At 40.3% G+C, this 27,295-nt stretch overlaps 1 protein-coding gene across 3 annotated transcripts in view; it reads left to right on the top strand.

Moving 5' to 3' along the window:
• Nucleotides 1-27,295, top strand: part of POC1B (POC1 centriolar protein B) — a 108,347-nt gene that overhangs the window by 25,989 nt on the left and 55,063 nt on the right. For all 3 annotated transcript variants that reach the window (XM_037064646.1, XM_037064647.1, XM_037064648.1), the window contains 5 exons: nucleotides 2,777-2,948; nucleotides 7,277-7,456; nucleotides 25,738-25,845; nucleotides 25,956-26,071; nucleotides 27,117-27,250. In XM_037064646.1, coding sequence (XP_036920541.1) covers nucleotides 2,777-2,948; nucleotides 7,277-7,456; nucleotides 25,738-25,845; nucleotides 25,956-26,071; nucleotides 27,117-27,250 — 710 coding nt within the window. The remainder of the gene's footprint in view (nucleotides 1-2,776; nucleotides 2,949-7,276; nucleotides 7,457-25,737; nucleotides 25,846-25,955; nucleotides 26,072-27,116; nucleotides 27,251-27,295) is intronic.

The raw sequence follows: 27,295 nt of genomic DNA, 5'->3' as shown, positions 1-27,295 counted from the left end.
TGTAGCATTTGTTTGGTTTTAATAAATTTCTTTAGCTATTTCTTGTCTTAGAAGCACCTTATTTCTCCTTTGACTTTAAATGATTTTACCCAGTCTTGCTTGGTAAAGTAGAATTGGTTGTAGGTTCTTGATTTTCATCACCTTGAATATTTCACACCACTCCCTTCTGGCCTGAACTGTTTTTGTTGAGTAATCAGATGACAGTCTAATGGGTGCTCCCTTGTATGTAACTCTGCTTTTCTTTTGCAGCTTTTAGGATTCTCTCTTTGTCTTTAAGCCTTGTCATTTTAATTACAGTGTGTCTCTGTATAGGCCTCTTTGGGTCCAACCTGTTTGGGACTCTGTGAGCTTCCTGGACTTGTGTGTCTTTTTCTTTCACCAGATTAGGGAAGTTTTCAGCCATTATTTCCTCAAACAGGTTTTGAATGAATATCCAGTCGACCTGACATCAATGTTTGAAAAGACCATCTTTTTCTCATTGTCAGATAGGCAATTTTCTTAAATCAGCCTGAGATTCACCTGCTCAAAATCCTTCAGTGGTTTCCCATTGCACTTAGAAACATTCAAAATGTTTCTAAGAATGAATTAGAAAATGAATATACATTTTCTAATTCAATGAATATGAATGTATATTCATTTTCTAATTCATTCTTAGAAACATTTTGAATGTATATTCTAGGATGAATATACACTTGTTACCGTGGCTCCTTGGCTGGCATCTACTTGTTTCTCTGCTTCCATCTCAGTGTCCTCTTTTTTTCCTTTCCACTGTTCCTTGGTCATCAAGTACATTATTTTGTCAGGCCACTGCATGTGGGGTTTCTTCTTCCCAGAGTGTGCTTTCTCCATATCTCAGCCTGAGTCATTTTTCATGCTACTCAGGTACCTACTGAAATGTCCTTGGGAAGTACCACTACGCACTCCATATAACATTAAGGATTAATAATATGTAAAAGTCCTTTGAAAGTGTATGACATTACTGATGCTCTTTCTCCCCTATGATATTGTTATTCCCTCAGGTAAAGGATTGTGTCCTGTTTTCCTTTCATAGGTCCTATTTGCAACATAATACATTAGAACACAAATAAGGCCCTAAGTATAAAGCATATGGTAATTCATTATTTTCCCTATTTTGTATATATTTGCATCAGATCATTCAGATACTGATATAAATATTTAATAATTTGATGAGCTGTGGTAGAACATCAACTCTTTGTACTTTTTAAAAAGATAGTAGTATACAGCATTATAGTTTGAAACTTATAAATTCGCTTTAACTGCTTTACACAGAAACAATGCGTAGGCTAAGTAAACCCAAATGAATTTTATCTATGGCTAAAGAATCTACACATTTTTGCAGTGACATTATATATCTCATCTAACAGTAATATTGATTACATTTAAGTTTTTAAAGTTACATTTTTCTGCCCTGGCTGATATAGCTCAGTGGATTGAGTGTGGGCCTGTGAACCACAGGTTCACTTGTTCAATTCCCAGTCAGGGCACATGCCTGGGTTACAGGCCAGTTCCCGGCAAGGGGCTCACAAGAGGCAACCACATACTGATATTTCTCTCCTTCTCTCCTTCCCTTCCCTTCCCCCCTAAAGATAAATAAATAAAATCTTTTAAAAAAAGTTCCATTTTTCTAAGCATTCTACAGTCAGTGACCCTCATTGACCTGGTTCCTATTATTTGGAGCTATTTTGGGGGCTATGTGCATATGTAAGTTTGGATTTGGAGGCAAGAACTAGACCAAGCATTCATTTATTTGTTCATTCTTTATCGAAGGCATTCAGTTCCCTCATTGATTATGTTTGTTTTCCTTTTCCTAAAGCCTTAAGCTATTGTCTGACATACATAATTCTTTTATTAATTGTAGAATGTCATAAACTAACAGAGCAGAAATAGACTTTTAAGATTACCTTGTCTAGCAGTAAAATACATTAGTGGGTCAATTGACAAAATGGAAATACAGTTGATAGGCTAAAGCATTGTCAATGACACATTTCCTGAAGTTGATAACTGTGCTGTGTAAGAGAACATCCTTGTTCTTAGAAAAACACACTGAAGTATTTAGGAATCAAAGTGCCATAGTGATGATTTTACTTACTCCCAAGTGGTTCAGGAAAAACCCTACATGTGTGCGTACACATGTACAGAGAGAGCAAGCGTGTGCGGGGCCCCGCAACCCAGGCATGGCCCTGACTGGGAATTGAACCTCGACCCTTGGTTTGCAGGCTGGTGCTCAATCCACTGAGCCACACCAGCCAGGGCAAATGGGGCGAAGTTTTAACAACAGGTGGATCTGATAATGTGTGTTTTAATGTCCTTCATATTATCCCTGTAGCTTTTTTATAAATGTGAAATTATTTCCACAAAAATATTTTTTTAGTTGTCTCAGCCCTCGCAGGAAAACCCTTCAGTCCTCATGACAGAGTAACTTTCCCTAGTCACCCTGAGAGTCAGAGACAGAACGGACCCCTGCTTCTGTGTGCTCTGTGGCACTGTGCTTCCTCCTTCTGGCTGACAGTCACTGAGTTCTAACCCAGCACAGGGGCCGCAGTCCCACTGCATGCTGATTTAGGACACAGCCACGCTTGCATATTCATGATGTAGCTTTGTGTTTCTTTTAAAAATATGTTTGCCATTACTGGTCAGTCTTCCAGCCTTCAGTCCCGCTATTACATGGACATCTTGTTATTACATATGCTATCCATTAAAACATGGCATCTCTACATGTTAAGTTTTAACAAACTTTTTTTCTGTTTTTTGATAGCTACTGCTTCTTGGGACACATTTCTTATGCTATGGAATTTCAGGCCACAAACTAGAGCTTTCAGATACGTGGGTCACAAGGATGTTGTAACCAGCGTGCAGTTTTCTCCACTTGGAAACTTACTGGCATCTGCTTCACGAGACAGAACTGTTAGACTCTGGATTCCTGATAAGTAAGAAACAAATGCCTGATATGCTCTGGATTTAGAAAGGTGGAGGCAAATGGGAGGCTGGCTGCTCCTGAACTTCTCAAGAACCAGACGCCCCAGTTACCTGAACTACACTTGGTCTGAGTCACTCAACAGGTGTCAAGGCAACTATTTTAAAGCATTTTGTTCTCATCTGTAACTCATGATTATGTCTTCTATTTCTAACCATGGAAATATGCTTATCCTGTTTTAAGTTATTGGGCAGGAGTGATCGTTATTAATCCCTTAGTAAATCCGATGTAAGCTTTAGACTGTCTACCCAATGAGGTACACATTGGCACACGTAACCAAAGGTTGAACAGTTCATTAATCTTCCAGTGCCCATTGATGGATCTTCAGGGACCTTTGGGTCCCCACTAAAAACCTATGTGTCAGAACTATGCTTTGATGCATGTCATTCATTATTAGACCCCAGAACATTCTTGTTAAAGAAAATTTCTGACAAAAGTGTAAATTATTGTATTTGTTGAAAGGTCCTATTCCATTATAACAGATTTTCTTTAAAACACTTTCAAACCCTAGTTGATAGCCCATCTATTTTAAGCAATTATTGAGCTATGAATTTATTTGAAGTTTTTAAACTCTGAATTATGTAGTTTTAAAAACATACTTGAAAAGCACAAAGATTCCCCCACTCCATGAACAGAGTCAGTAGTTATCAGCACTCTTATCAGTCTTGTTTCATCTATTCTCCCTGCTTTTTTACCATAGTATTTTTAGAATAAATCCCACACATTATATCATTTCCCCCTGTAAGTACTTCAGAAAATAAGAATTTGAGTGTTTCCTGTGACTCCGTTCTGGAAGTATCTGATTGGTAACATGGGACTGAGCGGGCTCCCAGGTGAAGGGGAGTTCACCAGGCATTGCCCCACCACCACCCAAGGGAAACTCCGTGCTGAGAACTCCGAATGTGACCCTGATGGTAGCACAGAGTACTGAAGTGATGTGTCATCATGACCCTGTAGGTGATAATACAGAGGGGAATTGTAAGGGAGAGAGACTAGTTTCAAGTTTAAAAGAGAAAGCATTTTCTAAAATCCTTAATTTTGGGGACTTTAGGACCTGCACCACACTGCCTTAGTCACCCATTTCTAATTCAAGAAAACCTCAGTGAACAAACTGTGCAGGGGTACCTGAACTAAAAGCAGGTATCATTAATCATTAACTGCATCATTAATCTGCACCAGCTAATCTAAATACAGCAATTAATCTTATGTAAATGTCTCTTGTTCCTCTTTTAAAATCATACAGTAGGGCCAGGGCAATAGTGGATCATGGCAGTGGGAAGGAAACTCATGTATCAAGTTCTCTATTGCTGTGTAAGAGTCTTTGAAACAGAGTAACTTAGTACAGCAACTATCATTTCTCAAAATTTTGTGGCTTGTTTGGCTGATTCTTCTGCCCCGTTTGGTGTTGGCTCTCACTTATACAGCTTCGTTAAGCTGACAGCAGGGCTGCGGGGTCTGAAACCTCATTCATATGCGGAGGGCCTGGGTGCTGGCTGTCGGCTGGGGCAGCCTGGTACTCCATGGGCCCTCCCTCAGCAGGACAGGGACTTGCATACAGCGTGGCAGCGGGTTCTGGGATAGGAAAAGCAGAGGCTGCTGGACCTTTGTAAGGTCCAGGCCTGAATCTTGCGCAGTGTCACTTCTGCTCCCGTTCTGTGGGTCAAAGTAATTCACACCAGCAGCCCAGATTCAAGGGAGGAAATATTGGCAGATTCCACCTCCTGGGGAAGGAGTGGCATGTGTGTACAGAGACGAGAGGAACTGTGGGCAGTTAGATTTTCTGACAGACACCTCAGCCGGTGACTGGAAGGCTAAGAATAGTGGAAGCAGGTCTGGTAGGGATTGTATTATGGGGGCCAGGCAAGAGGATTTGGGTAGAAAGGACATGTGAACATGTCGGGGGCGGAGCCTACATTAGGGTGAGGTAAGGAACTAGGCACCAGTTAAACACTGACATGACAAACACTAGGCACTTCTATCCTGTTTTTTTCCTCTGTGCGTGTTTGTTTTTACACATGCTTCCTGTTAAGACCGGATCCAGTGGGTAGGCCAGCCACCAGTGCAGAAGAGGGCCTTTTTGCAGGAAGGCCAGCAGGACAGCCTGCTGGAGTGTGCAGTGGAGAACTGAAGAGCAGGGCAAATTGTGATGATACTGACTGTCTCTTGGCTTCCTGGTGATAGCAGACACCAACGCTTTTCTTTGTTTTCTCTAAGCTCTATGCCAGAATTCAGGCCACACTCTCTTCTGACCTCTACTCAGAGCTCTCCCTTGAAACCTCACTGAACTAGTCTCTGAATGCTCCATCCTATTTTTTTAAATATTGATTTTAGTTATTCTTGATATAATATCATACATCAAGTGATGGGTGATGGAGATTTATGACAGTCACCTTAGCCTTCTCTAGGCCACTGAAAGGGTAAGCTAGGATGGATCTAGGAAGCTTTACGTATTACCTCTTCCCAGTAGAATTCAACCAAATGCATTGAGTTCATTTTATATGCCCGACATTGTGCTGGATTTTGGTCTTATAGCAATAAATAAATCATCATCACTGTCCTCAAAATGTTACTCTTTAATAGGAAAGAAGCAGGTTAATTTTTTTAAGCACTGTATAATAAAATAAACAAAATATACGTAGTAGACAGGGAGTTCTGAGCCTGGGGGAAGTAGTTCAGACTGAGAAAGTCAGCCTAAAGCCAGAGATGTGTCTGAAGCACCGTGACTGTCCTCAGAGTACAAAGTTCAGCGTAAGTGGCAGGATGCCCTGCAGCAGAGCGAGTTTGTTGTGCCCTCTTTTGGAGGACATCCAGTGACACATTTACATGGGGCTCTATATGCTTCAGTTGCACTTCTAACAAGGCATTAGCACAATATGTAGGTGACTAGAGGGGATAAAAGATTAGCGCTGGGAGACCAGCTAAGAGGCTTTTACAGTAATCTGGGTGAAGGGTATTGAGGGTGTATCTACCTTAATGCAAGTGTAGCTGGGTTAGAAAGAAGTGAGAGCCATATCACCATCACTCAATATGTGTAATGACCTGTTGAGTGTGGGAAGAGAGGCAGGAGGAGCCGCTGAGTGTGACTTCCAGACTTCTGCAAATTCTGTTGTCTAATCTTTTTTCAAACAATTATACTGATTTTCCTCGTAAGATATCACCTGTTTAGATATGACTTTCTGAATGGAAAAATTGCTAAGCCTGGCTGTAATATAAAGAGAGTGTCCTGGGAACTTGGGAACGCCGACCCAGAGTAGTGTTTCCCAAGTGCCGCCTTTTACCTCCAGCCCTGTCTACTGGCCTGCCCCTAATTATTTAACACTTTTTTCTACAGCTTCTCTTTAAATGCCACATATTATTTTCCCCATCTATTTTTTTTCTATTCTCTTTCTCCCATTCAAGCCAAGAAAACCGTTCATCTGAAATTTCAAGGTGTTGAGAACTGAAGTACTATGTTGTTTATCCTTTGTTTTGCTTGTGGGTGTAAAATTGGGCCTAGCGAGCAAAGCCTTACTATACCCTGGGGGTCTCAGTTCTCATTACTTGTAGGTGGAAATAGGAAAGTCAAGATCACCTAGAGACGTTCTGTATAGAGGCAAATGGCTCAGGGGACATTTCCTCCTTCCTGACCCAGACTTCCAGTCCATACAATGTGCATGTGACCCCAGTTTGAACATATTGCCTTGGAACTGTTTGTTTATTCAATCTTAGCTTTTCTAGGTTGCAGGTTCTTTAAACTATATATTGGTATTTCTGGCGGAGCAACAGGAACTCAAAATGCATAGTAGAGATGTGTTTGAAATACTATTTCCCTAGCTTCCAGTTAGAACATAAACAGCAAACTTGTTTCAGGCTGGGTACTTCCAGGGTCTTATGAAGTATCAGTTGTGACTTTGACCAGCTAGAAGCAGAATTGATGAAGAGTACAATATAACACAATGTTTTCACACACTTTTGTTAGTTTTACAAGAGCTAAGCTGCTTTTTAATTCTTTTTAAAAAGATTTTATTTATTGTTTTTAGAGAGGGGAAGTGAGAGAGAGGAAGAGAAACATCAATGTGTGGTCTCCTCTCACACGCCCCTTACTGGTGACCTGGCCCACAACCTAGGTAGGCATGTGCCTTGAGTAGGAATTGAACCAATGACCCTTACGTTCGCAGGCTAGCATTCAGTCCACTGAGCCAGACTAGCCAGGGCAAGTTAAGCTGTTTTATATGTTTCAGAGTCTGTATGCTGACTAGCTATTAAATCAAATGTTATAAATTTTACACTGTTTATTTCCAGGAGAGGAAAATCCTCTGAATTTAAAGCTCATACAGCTCCAGTTCGAAGTGTGGACTTTTCAGCTGATGGCCAGTTTCTAGCTACAGCTTCTGAAGACAAATCCATCAAAATATGGAACATGTATCGCCAGCGCTTCTTATATTCCTTGTACCGACATACACACTGGGTACGCTGTGCCAAGTAAGTCCAAAAAGTTTCATAATAAGAGTTCTACATTTTTCCCCTACTGTAGTCTGCTTGTCCTCCAACTCCCAGAAAAGAAGTTCATTCATCTTTTCTTTCTTTCTTTCTTTCTTTCTTTCTTTCTTTCTTTCTTTCTTTCTTTCTTTCTTTCTTTCTTTCTTTCTTTCTTTCTTTCTCTTTCTTTCTTTCTCTTTCTTTCTTTCTTTCTCTCTTTCTCTCTTTCTCTCTTTCTTTCTTTCTCTCTTTCTTTCTCCCCCTCTCTCTCCCTCCCTTCCTTCCTTCCTTCCTTCCTTCCTTCCTTCCTTCCTTCCTTCCTTCCTTTATTGTGTACCTGGAAACACAACTGTGATGAGAACAATGGTAAACAAAATAGTTAAACCCTCCCTGTTCTCGTGAAGCTTACATTCTAGGGAGGGGAGTAAGGCAATAAACAAGTAGGAAAATGGATATGGTCGGTCAGAGGGTGGTAAGTGTTCAGGAAAAAAACAGCTGGATTAGAAGGGGAGCTTCACAGAGAGGGTGGTCTTGGAGGAGAGGCCTGAAGGGAAGGAGTGAGGCTTTAAGATACTTGGGAAGAGAGTTTTTTAGAGGAAGCCAGTGTCAAAGCCCTGAGGCTGAAGCCTGGTGGCTGATCAAGGAAAGTAAGGAGGCTGGCGTGGGGCAGAGCTCAGGGAGGGAAGGGGGGACACCCACAGGGAGGTCGAGCCAGATCAGGAGTAGCTCTGATGTACATCTTGGGTGAGAGGAGATGCGACTGGACCACATGCCTTTTCTGACTCACACTCCAGTGGGGTCACTTGAGTGCTGCATGAAGACGAGACTGTCAAAAGTCGGGGTGAAGCCGGGAGGTGCTGGGGGTTCTGCCGTGGGAGTTACCATCCTGGCTTGGACCATCCTGGGTGGTGGCACTGGAGATTTTGAGAAGTGGCTGGATTCTAGATGTAGTAGTTTCAAGTTGCACCTGACAGTACTTGCTGTCACATTGGGTGTGACAGAGAGGAACCAACAATGATGCCACAACGCTGGTAACGCTCTTCGGGGAGAAGTGCTGCTTTGTAAGTGTTAACAGCTGCCAGCTAACAGCGATGGCACCCTCTTTATTCCCAAGACACGCTACTAACATGCTTCCAGTGCATATCTCATTCCTCCTCAGAACCACCCTGGAAAGGGCAATTGTTTTGTTTTCTCCACTGTACAGATCAGGAGACTGAGACCCAGAGTTGTAGTTAAACTTGTGTAGATGAGTGACAGGATCAGAGAGAAATACTTGTTCCCCTCCCAAGGTCATCACTTGGCCGACTGTTTGATAAGCTTAGAGTGGGAAGGGAAAGGACTAGACCCAGGGACTCCAGCTCTCTCAGGTCTCTCACTAGGCCTCTCTACATGCTTGCCCCATTCCTTCAAACACTGAGGTCACTGTCAGCTCCATGCCGAAGTCCTCACAGCCTTGTGACCAGACTTCTCTTAGCTTTTTCTAGCTACAGTTAGAAAACAATGTACTAGGGGATGACTCTCAGCTCAGACCCTATGCCCATCTCTTTGCCAGACAGTGAGACGCTGTGGTTGTCTCAGTCCAGCCAGACACCTGACTGAGACCAGTTAACCTGGCTAGGGAGGTGGGGTCATTACCAATCACAGGTTCTGGTGGTGGAGGGAGAGGACAGTTCTCACTAGAAGTGGGCTGGTACAGACACGGTAACTGGGCAAAAACTAAACCTGATCCCTGTAGACTCTTGGCTCTGTGCCCCTGTATGAAACAGCCTGTGAGGGGACTGCAGCTGAGATGTGGTAGGATGGGAGCGTGAGCCCAGCTCTGCCTGTCTTGCCTTATAACCCACACTCTTAACCCTTGTTATGCTCTCTCAGTAGGGCGTTATTGCGTCAGGGCTATTGGTTATAATCTATGGTAATGAGTCTGAGAACAATGAAAAAGGTAAATAGAAGGCCATACTTTTAGACAGAAGTTTTTTTCTTCCAAAGATTTCAGCCACTTTTGGTTTTGGTCATCTCATTACTTTTTCTGTATGTGCCACATAGCAGTGGGGTAAAGAGCATGGACCTGGAACCCAAATATGTAGGAAAAAATCTCAGTCCCACTGCTTAACCATCTGTGTGACCTGTGGAAGAGTTACCTAAATTTTCAGTGTTTCAGTTTTCTTACCTGAAAAATTAGAATGATAATAATAGTTACCTACTACATAGGTTCTCATGGTAGTTAATTAAATGAATAAATATATAAAGAGCATGTACATAGGAATCACTAGATAAGTCCTAGCCATCCTCTTCCTCAGCATCTTTGGAAATATTTTTATTTATTTTTGAAGATGCTTTGTTACTTGAGTTGCTAGTTTGTTTTCCGCCTAAGGAGGTCCCAAGAGGCTGGTCAGATCAGTTATTTGTTTTATAATAATAAATATGTTGTTATTTATGTATCAGTAGTAAGAAGAGGAGGCAGAGCTTTATCATCTGGTAGATCAGGCCCTGAGAACAGGTGGGTGGCTGGGCCATGTGCTAGGAAGAGTTATTTAATTCCCACTGTGTGTCAGTTATGAATATGTTTGGAAAACAGACTGATTTTCATTATCTTCATCAGAGAGCTTAACATAAACAAACACATTGCATGCTGGTTTAACTAATCAAGACAGAATGTTTCCTGAACACTCTGACTAATAATACATAAATAGCTGCTATTTATCCAGTTTGTATTCCATGTCTCTACATCCTTCCAGGAAGAATTTAAGGTGGTTTATAATCGTCATCCCTGTGTATATGTCAGTCTCACCTAGAGCCATGTCCCCTTGGTTAGCACAAACTGGGCATATGTTTAACCTGTTTCCTGCAGCTGTTGTGTTAATGCAGTGATAGTAACTGACATGTTTTCATTTTTTAACAAAAAGGAATCCTATCAAGTTGTTCAGATGAGAGAAAATTTTTCCTGGTATAAATTTTAGAAGGCACTTTATTCCTTGCTTTTGTATTGAATCATCTGTGTATAATATAAATGTAAAGAAAAGATAACAATAAAAACAGAAGAATTTATGAAAGGTTGAAAGTAAAATTTTGGTCTTCTAATGAAGTAAAATTTTGGTCTTCTAAGTATTCCTTCTGTAAGCATAGTCCCTCTTCACCCCGTATCTGTGTTAGGTGAATGTAATGTGGAGGGGGGGCTCTGCCTACAAGGCCCTGCAAACCACCACAGATAAGAATAAGTCTACCAAGACATGGTCTGCTTAGGGACAAAAGGTGGCCGATCTCTCAAAGGAGAAGGTCCAGGAGGCTTTTCCTCAGTGGGCTTTTGTTAGGTTCAGTTTGCACAGGAATACAGGTAAAGGTCAATCATTGTCAGGCAGTAAGGATCAAACAATAGATAACACACAAAGAACTATGACAGCTTATTCTGAGTCAGGGTCAGTTAGCTAAAGGGAAAAAAACTCATTTTGTGCTTGGACACTTATCAGAAAATGGAGGACATTCTTAGCAAAGCAGGTTTCACAGAATATTTTGTATTCTTTCTTAGGACTGATTGTCCCGGGGAACCCGCCCTTTCCAGCACAAGGCCGCACCCACTTCCTGCATTGTTTCAGGCTTAGGCAGGGGAAGTACGGCGGCCAAGAGATTAGTAGACTTCTTGCAGACAGAATGAAGACTCAGGCTATGTCAAAGCTGAAGGGTGAGGGTCCATCACCTCCTTTTTCTATAGCCCCTAAAGTCCTTCCCTGAGGGCCCCTTCATGACTGTGCCTGTCTTAGGCCATTCCTCCTTTGAGGAATCTTACCCATCGTTGGCTAACCAGTCATCCACCTGGGGCCTAGCAGGGTGAAGTAAAGGGGGCAGAGGCAGTGCCTCTGCCAAGGAGATAAGCTTTTTGTGTGTGTCCTTGGTGTCTTATGGTCCCAGGTTCTCTCACTCAGCCTTAGCCATGGGGGGTTTACAGCTTCTGAAACCAGTCAGGGCAGTTCCCAACAGGTGAAGAACTAAAAGTATTAGGCTCAAAGAGCTTTTATATATAGTTCAAAGGGAAAAATCAGATAATTATAAATTGATGTGTCCTATGAGGAAATGATACACCAAACAATAAGGGAGTGTTCGAGTGGGACAGTGAACTGTCTGTGTGAGGAACGTCAAGGAAGACGCTGCAGGCCTGGAACTGGGGAAGGGGCAGGGGAAGGGGCGGCAGCCAAGATGGGAGGAGGTGGGAAACCATTCCATGGAGCAGGTCAGCAGGCGTGGTAGCCTGTGCTCTGGAAACGTTTATTATTTAGCTGTGGTAAGTAATAGCTTTACACAGGAGGTAAAGTGGGACAAGGTTGGGGAGGAGGCAGGGAAGCCTCAGGGTCACCAGGTGATGTGAAAAGATTTTAGACTTCATCCTACAGGTAACATGAAGACACTGGAAGGCTTGGAATTGGAAAGAAACATGATAATTTCTGAGCTCTTCTTTTTAACTGCATGACTCTGCAGGTAGAGGGTTGGCATGAGACAGTCCTTGCCAAGGTCCTCATGCCTGCCTGCACCACCTCACTACCATTGGGCAAGATAGTTGATGGCTCTCTGCCTTTGTGGAAAGTGAGGCTTTTCCAAGTGGACTGTTGTGAGGATGAGAAATACAAGTTGACTGTGTTTGGGACAGAGAGATGCAGGAAGACTACCTGCCGTTCTTTCAGCTGGGCACCATTAGGGAGAAGCTCGGGAAAGGCCAGGAGCCACTGTGAATGTTGTTCTCCCTATCAATTCACAAGACAAAAGCGACGGCGGGACTCTGCACATCTCTCTGCCTAGCACCCATTCCCCATTGCATGGCAGTGCTGCCCAAGCTTTCCCTGAGGAACCAGCCCTCCCCCACAGCCCTTCCGCGTGTTGTACGTGTGCTGGGGTGGCCCTGTTTCCAGTTCCAGCAGCAGGCATTTGGCTTAGGCTTGCCATCAGGAAAGGTGCATCTCCTTTTCTAGGAGTTAGTGAGTCTTGTTGGAACTGCAGTACTTTCCTCTGGGATTGCTCCCCTTAGGCTTATTTAAACCTGTTAGCTGCTGAGGGACATCATGGAGGGTAAAGAACTGACCTGAGAATGATGCTGATTTGAAGGAGAGCAGAGCTGTGAGGTAACCACAGAATGAACTGCTGTCTAATTACATGGCATGGTTTCTGGATACAGGTATACCAGCAATTATTAGCACATGCCTGTGTGGAGGTATGGGAGTGAGGAGTGGGGGAGAGAGAGGAGCTTTAAAAAATTCCTTTTTTTTTAAGGCAGTTTCCATAAGAAGTGATAGTGGAGCAGAGTTTTGTAAAAGTGGGAGTTATCCTCACATGCAGTCATAAGTACTCAAGACACCTGCTTTATCTCCATCCTAATGTCATTGCCTTAATTTTTAGCAACACTGGTCCTTGTAGAGAATTCTGCAATAACCTTCTAAATGTTCTTTCTGACTGTTGATATGCCTTCATCCATCCTTCCTCCCCACTGTTCTTCTGCCTCCAAAGAGACCTTCCTGAAATGCAAATCTGATCTGCTGCTCCTCAGGTTAAAGCACTCAGTGATTCCGGCCAGACAGGTTGCTCTGCCTTCCTATTACCGCCTCATCTTTTGTTCCTCCCACCATTCACCTTGTTACAGCCGCCCATGTGTGAGGCTCTGTTATGATCTGTGCCTTTGCAAATGCTGCCGGCCCCCCTGCCTTCACCATCTTGCTCTGCATCTCTTCCTCCAAGAAATGTTTTCGGATTCTCCCAGTCTGAACTTGTCGATTCCACTTTGCTGCCACATTGTTCTGTTGATGAGGTCGGTCTCTTCTCTTTTAGACTGAATTGCAGACATTTCATTCATGTTGTATTCTCTTGTCAGTCACTGTTCTAAATTTTACAGATACCACAGATACAAAACAGACAAAATTCCTGTGCTCATGGAGCTTCTTCTACCAAAGGGAGACAGGCAGTAAACAAATTATTGGTGATATGTGCCCTGCAGAAAAATACTGTAGAATAATAAAGTAGAGAGTGATAGGGACATTGACAGAAGAGAGGGAGCTAGTAAGTCAAGTATTGGGAAGAGTGTTGCAGATGGTCAGGTACAGTCTGAGAAGTACTGGAGAGTGTTAGTTATAGACAAGGCTCAGAGTTGTCTAAAAACATGGGTTGAATGAACAGTAGAAGGGTGACTCCTAATACGCAAGTAGGTTTGCTGAAAGTTTTCCTCCCTTGAGGCAGGAGTCATTTTTGTGGATTCTTTATATCAAATTTAGGAGCATCTCGCATGGAGAATGTTTACGTGGCTTTGGTACTTTCCTTTTTTGTTTTGGTCTACCTCTGTTCAGATTGATCATTTTTATGCTCAGCACAACTGGTCTTAGTGGAATGCCTTTATCTGTCTGGTACCTTGTTGTTCTAAAGGAATTGTTTTTTTAATCATTTGCTTTCTTACTGTTTTGACAGAGGGATTCATATGAAATCCTGCAGAGGTCTCTGGAAGAATGTTCTTAAATAAATAATTGGGTTAAGTTTAATGAATAAAGATTTCATTCTTCTTGATAACTTTGCATAAATGTGTTCTACAATATGTTTAGAGCTTCTTCTCATGCATTTATTACAATCATTTTTCTTGGCTCAACTTACTATAGCTAGAGACCAAGAGAATTGAGAGGACCCAATTAACCACTCAGGCTTAGCCTCCCAGTCTGTTTGTGCAGCTCCCTGTGAAAGTGCACCCTTGATGGGTTCATCTTAGTCCAAGACTTTCTTCCTGGAATAAGTGTGAAGGACCAGCATCCTGTTTCCACTCTTTACCCAGAGGTGAGAATGCTCAGAGGGAACTGAATCACACTTATGAAAGTTAGAAAAGTTTGAAACATAAACCAAATACCAAGGTACTTATTTACAATGATAACACTATGTTTCATTTGGCCTGGAAGATTTGTGTGCCTTAGTCAGGGTCTTCTTCCTTTGCCAAGAAAGTTACAGTAAGACGTCAAGGGACCCTGGAACTAAAGCAAGAGAGTTTGTTGAAAAGAATTTGGATGGGTAGTTTTCTCAGGTTAGGAGAGTGACATGGCCCTGTCTTCGCCACCTACACACACCCGCCAGGGAATCTGCATGGTCAGTCCTGCAGGTCAGGGACTCTCTACCCTGGGCCAGGCAGGAGACACCATGACGGCTTCTGCTCTTGCCGGCTGTGGTTGCTGGGCACGTTCTGTCTGTTGACACAGTTTCTTTCAGGGAATGCAGGGTTGTTGATTAGTTTCAGCAGAGAGACAGCATGGGATGAGAGCCTGGGCTCACTAGCGTGTGATCCTGGGAACATGACGTAACCTCTGTGGGCCTTTGCTTCTGTGTAAAATGTGTACAAAGAGGAACCTTCTTCATAGAATCATCATGAAAATTAAACAGGTTCGTGAATATAAGTAATGTTAGCTGTTAGTTACCCTCACATTCCAGTTTTTTCTTCTTGGGATTGTACTGGAGTCACCTTTAGGTTCACATATTTGCACATAGTATTTGAAGTTGCCACTATATACAGGTAACTACTGTCCTTTTTTGAATGCATTTCATATGTTTAACTATCAGAGGATAACTTTACGTTCAAGTACTTGGCTCTGAAAATCTGTTTTTTAATTGGAGTGGTTAGTCTGTTTAAATTTATATAACTAGTCCTGTGATTAGGGTTAGGTCTACCATTTTGCTCTTTGTTTTCTGTTTGTCTCATTTATTTTTTTAATCCTTTTCGTTTTAAATTAATCAAGTATTTCTTAGTATCCCATTATATTTCTTCTGTAGGGGCTTTGGCTTTACACTTTGTGTTTTTGTTTGTTGGTAATCTCTAGAGACTGCAATATGCATCTTTAACACATCACAGTCTACTCTTAAATTAATTTCGTCATTTTATATATATAATGTCAGAACTTCTAAAAGTGATAATGTTGGAATTTACAAAAATCTCCATTTATCCACCTCTTATATATTCACATTATATAAGCCCACAACACAGTAAGCAACCACTTTCTTTTAAAGAAAATAAGAAACAAACAAGTCTGTCACAGTGTTCGTCTCTCTTTACCTTCTCTAGCGCTCTTTATGCTTTTGTGTAGACCCAAGTTTCCATCTGGTGTCATGGAAAAAACTTCATTTACTATTTCTTGTAGTACAGGTCTAGCGATAAATTCTCTCACCTTTTCATTTATCATTTACAAGAATATTTTTGTTGAGATGTTTACAAGAATAATTTTGTTGAGATAACCTACGTTCTAGCTCAGTGGATGACTTTCGTTTTAGCACTTTAAAGATGTCATTACATTGTCTTCTGGTTTTTGATTTTTCATGTGAAGGTAGTGATCATTTTCATTTTTATTTCCCTATATTGTAGTGTTCCTTTTCTTCCCCTACTGCTCTCAGATTTGTTTTCTTAATCTTTTGTTTTTAGGGATTTGATTATGATGAGCCTGGGTATAGTTTCATATATTTTTCTTGATGTTCACTGAACAGTATGATCTATAGATAGGTTCATATTTTCATGATTTTTGGAAAAATTTTGTCATTTCTCCATATATTTCTTTACCCTGATTTTTCTCTCATCTCTTTCTGGGATTCCAAATTTACATAGGTTTGATCACTTGTTATTGTTTCACAGTTTATTGAGGCTTTGTTTTTTTTCTCAAACCTTTTTTCTCTGTGTGCTTCAGTGTGCCTAGTTTCCGTTGACCTGCTGTCCAGGTCACCGGTGTTGTTTTCCTGCGGTGTCCAGTCTGCTGTAAGCTTATCCATTTCTCTGATGAGGCCCCCATTTGTTTGCTCATTATGCCCATCATTTCCTTTAAATTCTTGGGCATATTTATTGTAACTGCTTGTAAGTCTTTATCTGCTAATCCCAACATCTGTGTCATATCTGGGTCAATTTATTTTTGCTTCTTTATATGTCTCATTTTTTTATTGTATGCCCAATCATTGCTAAGTGAGATTATTAATTACTCTATCATCTTCTAAAAAGTGATGAATTTTGTTCTGGTAAGCAATGAACTTACTGCTATCCCAACTGCAGTCCGTTGGGGCTTAGATTAGTCTTTACAGGGTGGATCTAGAGCAGCCTTTACTCTTAGGCTATGGTACCAGTGGCCTTTCTAGGCTCTCGCCAGATGTCTGAGGTGTTCAGCAAAGTCTTCTCAGAACTTGGACATCTCTCAGTACTGTGTAACCTCTGTAATCTTTGTTCAGCTCAGTCTCCTGTAAGTGTTCTCTGTCAGACCTCGTTTCCTATATATAAGCAGCTTTTTTCTGTATTTGACCAAAGACTCAGTGGGACTTACAGGCAGATTTTGGAGGGGATGCTGCTTTTCATAGTTTCTCTCTTACTCCATGCCCTCAAAATTCTAGCCTCTTACCAGTTTTGAATTCTAATTTCTGTTTCCATTGCCCAGAACTACTGCTGCCGTCTCCCTGGGCAGTATGTCCTCTTGCCATGGTCTGAAAACTGCTCCCAGGTAGAAATTGGTTTGGATTTGGTGCTCATCTCATTTGTTTCCATCTTTCAGGATTCGCAACCCTGTGCTGTTTTTGTACAGTGTCTAAAAACGGTAGTTTTATCTATTTTCCCCCATTGTATAATTGTCTATGGTAAGGATATGTGGGATACTGTTACTCCCCCTGTCCAGAACTGAAAGTTTTGCCAAAAGAACTTAGTGGAAAGCTAATTCAAAATTCATATGGATGAGTTAAATGTACAAGAATAGCCAAGGGAAAAAATGACAAGAAAAAAAATTAGAAAGAACCTGCCCAGCTAGCTGTCAGAACACAGTATAAAACTATAGAAATTAAAATATTGTGGTAAATGGCACAGGGTTAGGAAAATAGGTTATAGAAAGGTCAGAAGCAGACCCATATATATTTTAGGATAAAAATGGTGTTTCCAGTTGTTGGGGAAGTGGATAAACTATTTAATATGTACTTAAGATAATTGGATTTCTACTTGGAAAAATATAAAGTTGGATTATTTATTGTACAGCATACATTTATAAAAATTGTAGATGAATTGAACAGCTAAATATTAAAAATAGTCCAAGTTCTTCCTCCAAATGCATGAACAGTATATTTAAATAAATATAGAGGGTCAGTAAATAATTGTTTCTCCCTTTAGTCTTTGAATTTTAAATATATGCCATGGACTTAAGTAATTAAAATTCTGTATCTTTTTCTGGGCCTAGTACTTACGAGCTTATTCCGAAAGCCCAGACTTCCTCAATGGGGCACAAAGATGGTGCCCATTAGTATAAAAAGAGACGAATTGTTATGTTCTCTGGTCTAACCATTGTTTATGACTATGCATCTTGATTTATAGAAATATTTTAAGATATGCCACCTAATGGGAAATATATTAATGTTTTTAAAATATGAACTAGTATAGTCTGTTAGAAATCAATGTGCATAACTGAAAATTTATTCTAAATAAATATTCCTTTGTGTTCAAAGGAAAAAGCTTTATACTCCAAGATACTGCTTTCAGTACAATTTGTAATGGTGAAACTTTGCAGACAAGCAGTTTTTCTAAATAAAGAAAACCAGTTAAGGAAATTGAGATGATTATGTAGCCATTAAAAGGGGAATATATGCAAGTAATTATGTGAAAATATTGTTGAGGAAAGGGAGGACGAAATTCAGAACTCATGATTTTAACAAAAATGCCTATATCAGAACAAAATATAAAGTACCCATTACACCAAAAATATTAAATGTGATTTTGTTTGGGTGATGGATCTATACATTTTTTAACTTACTGCATTTCCTAGTTTCTTAACAAGTAATTTTTCTTTAATGAGTAATGAAGAAAACATTTATCATTTGAAATACATATATGTAGGTGAGAAATATCTATTTTAGTGGCAAAAGAATTCTTCTATAAGTTAGAATTATTATAGCCCTGTGTTTTTAAAAATAATGTATACTTTGAGATAACTTACATTCCTTTATGGCATCCTTAGTCAAAAATAAGTAGAGGCTAATCAGGCAACTTTACCAGTGTTATTGCTTTCACAGCGTTAATTTTTAGGGGGAATATCTGCCTTTAATTTTTTTTAAGACTTTATTTATTTATTTTTAGAGGAGAAGGGATGGAGAACAAGAAGGAGAGAAGCATCAATGTGTTGTTGCCTTTCATGTGTCCCCTGTGGGGACTTGGCCTGCAACCTAGGCATGTGCCCTGACTGGGAATTGAACTGATGACCCTTTGGTTCACAGGCCAGCGTTCAATCCACTGAGCCACACCAGCCAGGGCTGCCTTTAATTTTTAGTTGTTGGCAGTGTTACATGAGATCTTTGACCATCTAAATTGTACAGATTTTTCTTATTGTGGTAAAATGTATATAATATAAAATATACCACTTCAAGTATATAGCTTATTGTCATTAAATATGTTCATGTTGAGTGACAAATTGCAAAGATTTTAAACATAAATCTTATTGTCTATAATATTAAGTTAGTCCCAGTTGCCCTAAAAAGGTTTTTTCCTTATGACCTAAGTGTTTCCTGAGGACCTGCTCAGTACCAGGCACTGTGTCTGGGGACAGAAGTGTGACTAAGGCAGATGTGGTTTCTCTCTTCTCAGAGCTTGCCTTCAGTCAGGGAAGCAAACAGAACATATGGTTGTAAGGGCGGTGTGTCGATATGAGCTAGGTTAAGACCTCCTCCTGGGGAGCTAACCTGCAGGACAGGGAGGTTCAGAAAGGCTTTTCCTCAAGTAGGAGAGCAGAGATTTGAAGGATGAGTAAGATCCTTTTGGTAACTTAAACTAGGTAAGGAGTAGGGGGCAGTGTTTGAGGCATAGGGAACAAACTTGTGAGGAAGAACCTGAGGCAGGAGCAAGAACCTGAGAGAAGGGTGTGGTGTCGGAAAGAGGAGAGTGATCAAGATGAAGACACAGGAGGGTGGATTCTGCAGGACGTGGCAGGCAGTGGTAAGATTGTCAGACTTTCTCCCAAGGGAAATAGGAAAACACCAAAGGGTTTTAATCTGGAAAATTTGATGTACAATTTAAAGAGCACTTGTGTTGCATGTGGAGACTGGAAGATGGCAGGGCCCATTGTGGGGATGCGGGTGGGAGGATTGGAATGCCGGGGAGTGGAGGAGAAAAGAACCGAGCATGACCACTAGGTTTCTAACTTTAGAAATCACCTACTGAGAAAAGGAACACAGGAGAAAGAGCTGTTTGAGGAAGAAGGTGTGTTCCGATCTGGACAAGTTCAGAGTGAGAGGTGCCTACGGGCTGTCCAAGAGGAGACGCCCAGTAGACAATTGTCCTTAAGGGTGGAGATCCCAGGAGAGAAGTCTAGGCACAAAAACGGTAGATGACCCAACTAATAATTATTATACTTAAATCTTTTATACCTCTTTCATCTGCTTTTTGACTCAGCAGTTGCAGGAATGAATCCTGTTACTGCGGTCAACAGATGGTTTCTCTTTCAATGCTGACCAACACTTCAAATAATGTAAATGTTTTGCTTACTGTCTTGAATTTCACCTTCAGTATGCAAACACAATCCCATCAAAGTAAATACTGAGACTGCTTATTTTTTTCTTCCTTTTTTTAATGAGTCTTGCATTCAGACCTAAAGTTTTAGGTCTTGATGCAATCTAAGCTCTCATATGATCAAACAGAAAATGATGGCCAGGGGGGTTTATGATTTTCACAAGGTTACAGAGCTGGGCAATTGCAAAATTGACCCTACAATTTAGGTCTCTGTACAGACTAGGTAGTCTTATTTTCACTGCTTTCTGTGCTCCCCTTCTCCCCGCATTGAATACTGCAGGCTTCAGAGTACCTCTTAGTAATGATTTGTTTCTTAAAGGACATGGACAGTGCCCACTCTGGTCTCACAGCCCTGAGGTCTAGCAAATTGTTTTTGTAGAATATTTATTCTAATGATAAGAAATATCCAAATGAAAAAATTTATTTCTTGTGAAAGCACTTTAAAACTTCTCATGGTTCATGGACCCATTTGGCTCTCTAATAAATAAATAAATATTTCTATGCATATAGATATAAAATTATACACACAATTTTGAGAACTCCGTAGGTTCCAAGTTAAAGATCTCCTATTATTTATAACTCTTGGGCTGCTTTCAAAGATATGTGAACCAGGTTTTCTGGAAAGTGTTCAAATGTTTCCTCATTCTCTCAAATGAATACCAATACATTTTGAAGGATTGAGTGGTAGTTCAGTTAACTTCCCATGTGCCTCATGGACAGTTCACATCTGCTGATCCATTAGTCACTGAGGACTAATGTAATGGCCATCTCGGTGACACAGTCTCTAGAGGTTAAAAAGGTGGTTAGTGGTACTGAATTAGAGAATTAGGAATTTATTATTGTGTTTGTAGAAATTGTATTTCTCAACATTCTTAAAATTAATAACACAGATGTTATGTGAGCCCTGACAAAGAGCTTTTCTCTCCTGATCAAAGTCAGAACAAGGAAAAGCCTGTTTTATTGGTGCTAATTACTTTTGCTATATCTAGTTAAAAATACAAGGGAGGCAAGAAGATACAAACCACCATCTTGATTTTCAACCCTTCCAAAGGTAAAAATATGTGTGTTGACACGTGCACTGACCAGCAATGCCCACAGCATCATGGGTGAGACATGAGACAAATTCACAGGGACTACCAGGTCCTGTAGGATTTCTCGCAAAGGGAGAGAGAGAGCGCACTGACCCTTGCCTAGACAGCCTTTTATTTTTTATTTTATTATTTTTTTTTTTTGCATAGGACTTCAGGTACAACTTATTAATCATTGTCAGGCAGTAAACAGTAGATAGTATACAAAGAACCATTAGGGCTTCTTCTAAATCAGGGTCTGTCAGCTAAAAGGCTATAGAACTTTGGGAACATAAACTCTTTTTTGCTCAGGCCTTTATCATTTAACTAAAAGCATTCTCAGCAAAGCAGGTCTCACAGGATTGTTAAGAATTCTTTATCTTGCCAGATTACCTGGGCCCTGTGCTAGCCGGTGAAAGGTTGCATCATCTTCCCCATCACAGGTATTCAGGCTTAAGTGAATTAGAGCCAGGAAGCACTTCTCCCAGAGGGCATGGGGACTTGGGCTTCGTCAAAGCCAGAGGAAGAGGGTCCAGCACTCCTTTGTCACAGCCCCCCAGGTCCTTCCATGATGGCTTCCCAAGTGATCATGTCTGGCCTAGGTTACCCTTCCTCTGAAGGGTATCACCTGTCTCTGACCATCCAACCATACTTTGGGGGCAGGGAGATGAAGTAGAGGCAGCACTTGCTACCAGAGACAAGCTTTGTCTCTTTGTGGCTCACATTCCAGACTTCTCTCACTTAGTCTCAGACATGAGAGACAGTTTGCAATTCCTGAAACCAGGCAGAGCAATTCCCAATAGTGTGTGTGTATGTGGGGCGGGGGGCAGGGAGAGCGAACGAGCATATGCAGGGATTATAATGTAGAGTCCAGAGGAGGGGCAGGGCCGTGACCCTGAATTCCTCTTTGGTTACATGGAGTTGGAGGTAGAAACCACCTGTTCTCTGGTGCCAGCTTCTTCCTAGCCACCTCCTCCATTCTCTATCTGATGTTTTCATTCCCTTCCTTTCTTTAGGACAGGGAAGTTTCTCTCAGACTAAACCCCTCCCGTTCAAGATAAATTTCTAACCTGAAAGATTTCTCTTATTCTATAGCCCCTCCTGCTCAGAATGAATTCCATCTGGCCAGTATGCCTCCTTTTCCTTATTCAGTTTCTTTGAAATCATGTTTCTTCTATGGAGCATCTAATGATAAATTGGTACCTTTTGTCTTATCATTGCCTTAAACTCTATTATTTGTGTGTCCTCCCTTCCTTCCTCCTCCCTGAACTGAAAGCCTCGTGAGGACAAGGATATTAGTTCGTTTGCCACTATATTCCTGTTACCCAGGACAGTGCCCAGTGCCTAGTCCTGGCAGGTGCTCAGTGACTATTTGAATGAATGAATGAATGGAATGAAAGAATGAATATCCTTCTCATAAACTCCTCTAGAACACTGACAGTGTGTGGTAGTGCACACAGATTTTTGTTAAATGAGTTGGTGGCTAGCCTGTTGTTCAGAGCCCCATCGTATAGCATCTGGAGAGCATTGCCTCTGGTTCTCTGCTTTAGAGCTTGCTGTGATTACACAGAAGCCACACAGAGCCTTCTGTGTTCTAAGTACTTTGGCCCGTAGAGAAAACTTTCCTGTCTGTCAGAGACTTAACAGAGTGACTGAGAGATTTAGCTAGAGCCCAGTGTCTGGTTCAAATCTCCCGGGTTGTATGGCTCAGGCAGTTAACGACCTTTTATATGCTACAGTTTATGCATCTGTGTAAGGAGGCTCGTGGAGGCACCTGTGTTGTGGGGTCGGTTAAGGGTTACGTGAGTTTCTCTAGGGTTAGCAGGATAGTGGTGATGGTGGTGGTGGTAGGACTTCACCGACAATGCTGTAGGGTGAGTATTTTTATACTTTGTTTTTAATCTGATCATTCTATTTTACTATTTTTCATCATTGCTTTCTTAAAATGTAAGAAGCTAGTCATCTCTTAGAAATATTCTTACTATTTGAGATATTCACATTCAGTAAATTTTTTAAAAGATACTATATTTTGTTGTGTATAATGCGCACCCATGCTTTTGTGTGCATTATACATGGGATTATTCTACCCATGGTATATAATCATTGTACCCATGTATAATGTGCATCTTTGTTTTACCCTAAAAAATTTAGGCAAAAAAGTGCACATTATACACAGCAAAATATAGTAGCTTAGTAAGAGATACAGTTTGATTCATTGCATTAGTTTCTATTATTGTCTAAAGTTTATTTTAATAGGGACACTGAGTAGGTTTTTAATCCCCAGGGTCTGTGTAAAATAAATGTCTTGTATTTGGAGTATTTCTATAGTTACCATTCTTCATATTTGAATGTTCATCACATTTTCTGGTGAAAGAGATATGTTATTATAAAATCACACTGAACTACCATCATGGAAGAGATTATCTTGCAAGGTTATTTTCTTGAAATTTTAGATTAGTTTATATATAACTTAATTGTGCTTCTCTGTCCCTTCTCTTTTTGTAATATGGTGAATCCATAAATGCCAGATTCAAAGTTTCTGTCAGGAAGAATTCTTTTTAGGTCAGTGTTAAGAACAAAGAAGGAGGAAAGGAGAAAGTAAGAGACAATAAAAATAAAAGCCTTTAATTATACTCCACACACAGAATTGATGACTTCTATGGTAATCTGTGCATAGAGGGAAATATAAACAAAATTGAAGCATAATCAGTCTATGACCTAATGTTGTGTTTTTTTGTTTTTTGTTATCACTAAAATATTAATAACAAATACTATTCATAGTTTCCTAGTAGTCTATTTTTTTTTTCCTTCTGCTCTTCTGTCCTAAAAAGGCACTTAGGGGAAAAAGAACCTTGGGCAGGATCTTAACATGAAAGGAGATCATAAAAACAAGAGACAAGTTGTCTGAGAATTTTGTCATTTGTTTTTTAATGGGGCATGTGGATGATGGGTGTGTCCATGGAGGAACTTCTGTGCAAGTGACTTGGCCTACTTTAAGTCCACTGGGGCTCTCCGGCCTCCCCATGCCCAGGGACTGCCAGGTTTGGGAGTTGGTTCTTATGTTGGTGATGTCATTTCATTTTAATTCTAAACACTCAAGTCATTTTTTTTACAAAAAGCTAAACATATGGTTGGTAAATGAATAACAAAGGCTTTCTTGGGTCATATGTGTAATAACACCGGAAAATGACAGGTGTAGAAGAAAGAAATAGAGAGTACCTTTTTTCTTTCTTGTTTATTTATTTATTTTGTTGTTGACACTGTTACAGATGGCTGCCATTTACCCTTCTTTGCCCACGTCTACTATGCCCTCATCCCCCTGGCCTTTACCACGCTACTGTCTGTGTCCATGGGCTATGCATAATGTTTCTTGGCTTCCTTTACCTTCTTTCATCAGTCACCGCCACACCTCCCTCCGCTCTGAGATCTGTCCACCTGGTCCCTGTATCCATGCCTCTGTTTCTATTTTGTTTGTTAGATTCCATTAGGTGAGTGAGAGTGAGATCATACAGCATTTGTCTTTCTCTGACTGGCTTATTTACATTAGGATAATAAAGAGTAGTTTTTAAAAAGCTGGTGAAGGAAATAGACATACAAGTCCAGGAAGCTCAGAGAATCCCAAACAAGTTGGGCCCAAAGAGGAACACACCAAGTCATCATAATTAAGTTGCCAAAGATTAAAGATAAGGAAAAAATCTTAAAATTGGCAAGAGAAAAGAAGAAAGTTACCTACAAAGGAGTTCTCATAAGACTGTCAGCTGATTTCTCAAAAGAAACCTTGCAGGCAAGAAGAGGCTGGAAAAAAGTATTCAAAGTCATGAAAAGCAAGGACCTACATCCAAGATTACTCTGTTCAGCAAAGCTATCATTTAGAATGGAAATGCAGCTAACGTGCTTCCCAGATAATGTCAAGTTGAAGGAGTTCGTCATCACCAAGCTCTTATTACATGAAATTTTAAAGGGACTTATGTAAGAAAAAGAAGAGCAAAACTATGAACAGTAAAAGGACAACAAACTCACAACTATCAACAAATGAATCTAAAAAACAAAAACAAACTAAGCAAACACCCAGAACAGGAAGAGAATCACAGAAATGGAGATCACATGAAGGGTAGTTAGCGGGGAGGGTGAGGGTGGAAAATTGGGGAAAAGTTACAGGGAATAAGAAACATAAATGGTAGATAGAAAATAGGGGGAGGTTAAGAATAGCATGGGAAATGTAGAAGCCAAAAAGCTTATATGTACGACCCATGGACATGAACTAAGGTGGGGAATGCTGGAGGGAATGGGGGTGCTAGGTGGAGGGGGATAAAGGGAAGGAAGAAATGGGACAACTGTAATAGCATAATCAATAAAATATACTGAAAAAAAAAGCAAGATACTTAGCTTGGAAGAAGTGCAGAGATGAAGCAAAGACCTAAAATAGACACCATAAAACTAAGTTATTTAAATAAAAGAATAAAGGAAGAAGACACTCAATTAATGTACATAGTATATTTTGATCTTTTAATGGCCTGTCAGTGTCATTTGTTGTGCTTACTTTTAGTTGAAAAGGTGTTGGTTGCAGTCTGCGACTTTGCTGCGTGGTGTGGTAGCAGCGGTCTCTGGTACTTAAATGCAGGGCCTGACTTGTTTGTGAGGGTGTGAGGGGACTATTATTATGATTATCAGGAGCCTTTCACAAAAACAATCTTTCTTGTGATTTCCAGATTTTCACCTGATGGAAGACTAATTGTATCATGTAGTGAGGATAAAACTATTAAAATTTGGGATACCACAAGTAAGCAGTGTGTGAGTAACTTCACAGATTCTGTAGGGTAAGTCATTCTATCTGCATTTGTATGAGGTAGTTTGCTAAGGATACATTTAATTATTACAGTTTAAATAAAAAAATCAAAATATGAAACCATCTTAATTTCCCTCCTAGGTTTGCAAATTTTGTGGATTTTAACCCTAATGGTACTTGCATAGCTTCAGCAGGTTCCGATCATACTGTGAAAATCTGGGATGTAAGAGTGAACAAATTACTCCAGCATTATCAAGGTACAAATTTATAGCAGAAGGATCCGGTTGTAGAGTGGACTCTTCTGGGAAACTCTTAAACTGATAGACTGTCCTCAGTGTGGTCTGGCCCTCTCAGTAAGAGTCGTGGGCTGCCTTTGAATCGACTAAGGAACAGTTAGCTTCCATCAACAACATGGTCTAAAAAGCTGGGGTAGAAGCCAGAGTGGAGAGGAAGGTGGAGGGACCTTAAAAATGATGCTTGGACTGTAAAAAATGAAAGGAAAAAAAAGAAAAGAAATTACTGGGAGATTTTTAAACTCTGGTTATTTGGGATAGAAATTGGCACAAATACTTGTTATAACTGGTAGAAAACAACATCCTGCTATGCCTATACTTTGAAGTTAAAAGAGAAATGAATTAATTTCTTGGTTTATATTGAATTTATGTTAAATCCATATTTCTCTTAATAACTATAATATTAAACATGTAGCTGACCCTGCTAAATCCTCACAAAAGCCCTAAGAGGTGACATTATTATTACCCCCATTTTAAAGATAAGGAATTTGAGGCTTGAAGAGGAGTGACTTGCTAAAAAGAATTCACAGAACTTTTTTGGTTCTGTTTACAAACTTTCCATCACTGTGTTATACTGCCTCCTATTGGTAGGGTGGTGTCCAGAGATGAATTCTCAAACTGGCAAGACTGTGTCCTCCAAATACATGTTCACAACTCTTCACTCCTTAGCACCAAGCCACTAATTGATTATTGAATTTAGCTTAAGCTAGGCTATATACTTTATGCAAGCCGGTGTAATCAACTATTGGCTGTATTGGTAATGTATCTGAAGACTTTTTAGTTTTATATTGAACAAGATCGTCTTTCTATGCTACATTCTCACTTTGAAAGCTATTTTCTTTCATTAGCTGTGTGGTACCCAACCCTTTATTTGTTTTGGTGGTGTGGAAACATTACCTCTAACGGATTCTTATTTGCAGCCTAGTTTAGTATTGCTAATGGGGCAGAGTGGTATCTTTAGAATTAAAAATCGTTCTCTAAATTTTTTGCTTTATTTTCTACAAATCAGTTCACAGCTGTGGAGTTAATTGCGTATCATTCCATCCTTCGGGTAACTATCTCATCACTGCTTCTTCCGATGCTACACTTAAGATTCTGGACCTACTGGAAGAAAGGCTCATATATACACTCCAAGGACATACGGTAGTAGCACTAAGAGTTTTTATTTTTATAGTTACACATATTTAA

This window comes from Sturnira hondurensis, unplaced genomic scaffold, assembly GCF_014824575.4.
Source record: "Sturnira hondurensis isolate 20B ecotype Veracruz unplaced genomic scaffold, ASM1482457v3 Scaffold0015509, whole genome shotgun sequence".
Lineage (NCBI taxonomy): Eukaryota > Metazoa > Chordata > Mammalia > Chiroptera > Phyllostomidae > Sturnira > Sturnira hondurensis.
Note: the sequence above shows the minus strand (reverse complement) of the source record. Positions and strands in the feature narration are given on the sequence as shown.